This window comes from Brassica napus, chromosome C8 (genome assembly GCF_020379485.1).
Source record: "Brassica napus cultivar Da-Ae chromosome C8, Da-Ae, whole genome shotgun sequence".
Lineage (NCBI taxonomy): Eukaryota > Viridiplantae > Streptophyta > Magnoliopsida > Brassicales > Brassicaceae > Brassica > Brassica napus.
The window spans coordinates 21,237,678-21,241,489 of NC_063451.1; the positions used below are offsets into that span (position 1 = coordinate 21,237,678).

The 3,812-nt window shown below is 35.7% G+C and overlaps 1 protein-coding gene across 1 annotated transcript; it reads right to left on the minus strand.

Moving 5' to 3' along the window:
* Positions 1-218: 218 nt before the first annotated feature.
* Positions 219-3,432, minus strand: LOC106441086 (GATA transcription factor 26-like). Its single transcript, XM_013882865.3, has 6 exons — positions 2,906-3,432; positions 1,528-2,342; positions 1,349-1,452; positions 1,061-1,250; positions 854-980; positions 219-767 (listed from the first exon to the last, which is right to left on the minus strand). Exons 1-6 carry the CDS (start codon positions 2,943-2,945, stop codon positions 517-519), a joined length of 1,527 nt encoding a protein of 508 aa, XP_013738319.1. The 5' UTR covers positions 2,946-3,432; the 3' UTR covers positions 219-516.
* Positions 3,433-3,812: the final 380 nt, after the last annotated feature.

The window sequence follows — 3,812 nt, forward strand, 5'->3', positions numbered from 1 at the left end:
GCCCACACAAAAATGTAAACAATGGAAACTTTCAAGTTTAAAAGGTTTACTGAAAGAAAAGAGGCATTACTGTATATATATATGTATTGTATAAATAAGACCCACCTCATTATAATCTCAACCTATACAAGAAAAAAGCAGAAACTAAAGAAGCCCACAAAAAAATGAAAAAAATGGAACTTTCAAGTTTAAAAGGTTCATTGAAAGAGAAAGGTTCATTGAAAGAGAAAGGTTCATTATGTATATTTATGTATTTATAAGACCCACCTTATAATAGTATGTATATATATATATGTAAGACCCACCTTAACCACCAAAGAGAAGGCCAAGACTCAAATAAAAAAATAAGTTACTTTCATGTCTGCATATTCCAGTTTCTAAAGCAGAAACGTCACTTTGGTCCTTCTCTCAGAAAGCCTAAGAGTCTCTTTTATCAATCTCAATCAAAGCCTAAGAGTCTCTCATCCTTCCACTACCACTGAGAAGCACCATGAAGTTTGAAGCTTTGTTGTCTCCTCATAGTTGGTGAAGCAGCTCCGCTTGAGGAAACGACCCATTTGATGGCAAGTCCATAAGAAGCAGATCTTGATCAGAACTGCAGTTATTTTCATTGCCAAACAATGTAATACCACCACTCTCTTGCGCAAACACAGAAGCTAAACTTCTTGGGCTGAAGCAAGAACCGTTGTTCTCTGTCAGAACTTTGCTTTCATCGCTTGCTTTCATCTTCGTCACACTTTTAGGACTCCTCATAAGCCCTCTCGACTCTGTAACCAAAACAAAAACATCAACAAAAACACAAAGATTGATGGCAGAATCAAACATAACAGATGAAAACATCCTTAACACTAACCTGACTTTAATTGAGTTTGGTTTTCACAATGCTTCTTAATGGTCACAATAGTTTTAGGTACATTTGGGTTTAATGAGCTTCTTGAAGTTGTTGTAGTAACAGAATCTCCGGTCCCTTTTTCACGTTCCTGTATCAAAACATCCATCAACCTCTATCCAAAAGTTATTATTACAATGTGAGTGTGACAATAAGAGTAAGCAGAAGAACCTTAAGGTGGTTATAGCTTTCCACCAAACGAGATTTGTTAAAATCAGACAATGCAAGCTTCTTAAAAGCCCTTATGTCTTCTAGCTTTGCTCCAGAGGAAGAAGGCATCTCAAAGACACCATCTACAATAAGTTGCTGAAACAAAGAGAAGTTCTCTTTGAACTGAGCACTTTCAAACATCATTCTGAGGCTGCAAAAAAAGGCAAAATAAAAGAGATAAGAATCTTTCTTATGTCTAGTTTCATTGTTTTCTTTATTTAAAAAAAAAAAAAAACATGCAGTTCAAACCTATCAGCAAGGTTAACAGAGTCAATCTGAGGAAGTAGTTTCATCAGCTTCTTCTGTTCTTCCTCTGTGAATTGTTCTGTGAACTCATCAAAGTTGAAAACATCCTGCAATAAAAGTATTAGGCCATCGTCACAAAGTAGACATTCAACACACTGAACAGAGTGTCACTTGAAAGTTACCTTCAGGTCTATACTACAGAGTGGTGAACTATGGCTCCCAAGGACATGCACTCTTCCAGTTTGAGACTTGGTCCTCTTGAGCTGCTCTTGCTTTATTGCTTGTCCAACAAACTCTGAACCTCTCACTGCTCCAATCTCAGCACGCTTCACGGAATGTGAGTATGCATCACTGATGGATGAGAGTGAGCTGGATTCAGACTCCTCTTCCCGAGCAAACGAGTGAGGAGGATCCATCATGAGAACACTCCCATGTCCAATCTCAGCAGAGAACATTGACTCAAAAAGAAGATCTTCTCCCTCTGATGAAACTGACGATTGCTGCTGCTCTTGTAGAATATTGTAAAGGTCCTTCGTGAGCTTCTCAACAGAAGATGATGTCTTTGGACGTCCCACACACGTCCTCCTCTTGCAAGGAACAGTCGTCTCCCAAGCATTTAACTCACTCCCATCTCCTGCACTGCTAAACTGTGCGCAACTCTCGGTGTTTGATATAGCCGAACCAGAGCTTGATCTGTTACTAGCATCCTCCTCTATCATGGCCTTTTTCAGACCATAATTGAATTCTAAGACCTGTCTTTTATTGGGGAGGCTTTCTTGAATTGCTCTCCTCTTGAGCATATTGGTTTCTGTGTTCTTGTTACTTAAAGAGATGCTCTTCATTCTTTGATACCTCTGATGATCTTGGTTCTCTTCACCATCAGCACGGGCGTGAAGTGGTGCGTAGTTCACAAGTGTTCCCTTTGTTCTCCAACGCGATCCACATGCATTGCACAAAACTGGCTTCTCCGGTGGCCCGTTTCGCCACAGAGGTGTGCCTGTTTCAGTGGAAACAGCATAAGAGTTCTTAATCAGACAAGACTTGAATTACACAGCAAAACTCAAACTCCAAATCAAGCAAAGACATTTTTATTTCAGTGAAGAACAATGATCTATTATTTACCAAACATCATGAAGTCTTTAACATCAACACTAACAGAGCTAATCTATAAAATAATCTAGTTCTTTTTTTTAGGACAGTTGAGAGGCTTATAAACACAAACTCAGATCCTAATGCATTTGATTCCAAGCAGACTGAGAACAAACAACACAAGGATTCACAAACGGAACCAAACGTTGATCATTAAACAAAAGCAAAATTTATTTTGATTCCCAAATGATCATTAATGTTCTTGAGGTCCAGAAAGTCTTTGCTGTATCTCTCAATGATTGCTACACTTTGTTAACAAAAGCATATATTAAAACAACCTTTAATCAAATTATTTCCCCAAGAAAAAGGCAATCTCAACCAGCAAACAAAAGAAAAGTATATATAATGAATTATTGATACAAAAAATTTCTCATAATCAAAATCAAAATTGGAGATACAAGAACTACTCACTTGTAACTCCACAGTGATAGCAAGGTCCTTGCTTCCCCATTATCTCTCTCTCTCTCTCTTTCTCTCTCTGTTTCTTTGTTTTTGCTTTTCTCTGAAATATGTTTTCAGAGAAAAGTTCTAATTTTTATAGACTTAACAATGAGAATTTCAAGTTTACAGATTTTGTTTAATATTGAGCTATAAATGGTATATACAAAAACAGGGGTATAAACTATTAAGAGGCTTCTCTCTAGCAAATGAAAAAAATCCAGTAAAGGTTTTTCTTCTTTTTTGTGCACAAGAAGAGATTGAAGCCAAGAAAAAAAACCCAGAAATTTCCTTTGAGAAAATTCAAATCTGAAAAAAAACTAAGAAAACAGTTCCCTGATAATTAAAAATCAAACCAAAAGAAGAGAAGTTTTCTAAGAGATAATTTGTTTTTCTTTTTTTTCTCTTTTTTTTTGTTTGGTTCCTTGTGCTATCAGTCTATTACAATCCAATAGAAAAGAGAAGGAGAGGCTATTGAGAGAAGAGGAATCTAATAAATGGTTGTGAAAAAGGGAAAGAGAGAGGAACTGTGAGGGTTTTAGAGCGAGAAAGTGTTTGTAAAATGTTTTTTTTTTATGTCAACATATTTTGTTCTTATTTTTACTATGAAGTGAATTTTCATATTCCAAAATTAAGGGTTCGGTTCAGTTTAAATTTTGATTAAAAAATTTATAATTAGTTAACAAAAAATGGGACATATCAGATTATATTATTATTGTAGCATTTTGGGTCTATAATGGTCATCATTTTGATGTCAAAGGAAAAAATAAAAAACTAATGCATTAAAATGAACAAAGGAAGTTTGAGCAAATATTATTGGTTCTGTTTAATGATTCCTTCTTTCTTGTTGACTTTTAGACTTTTCTTTCTTGTTTGTTTT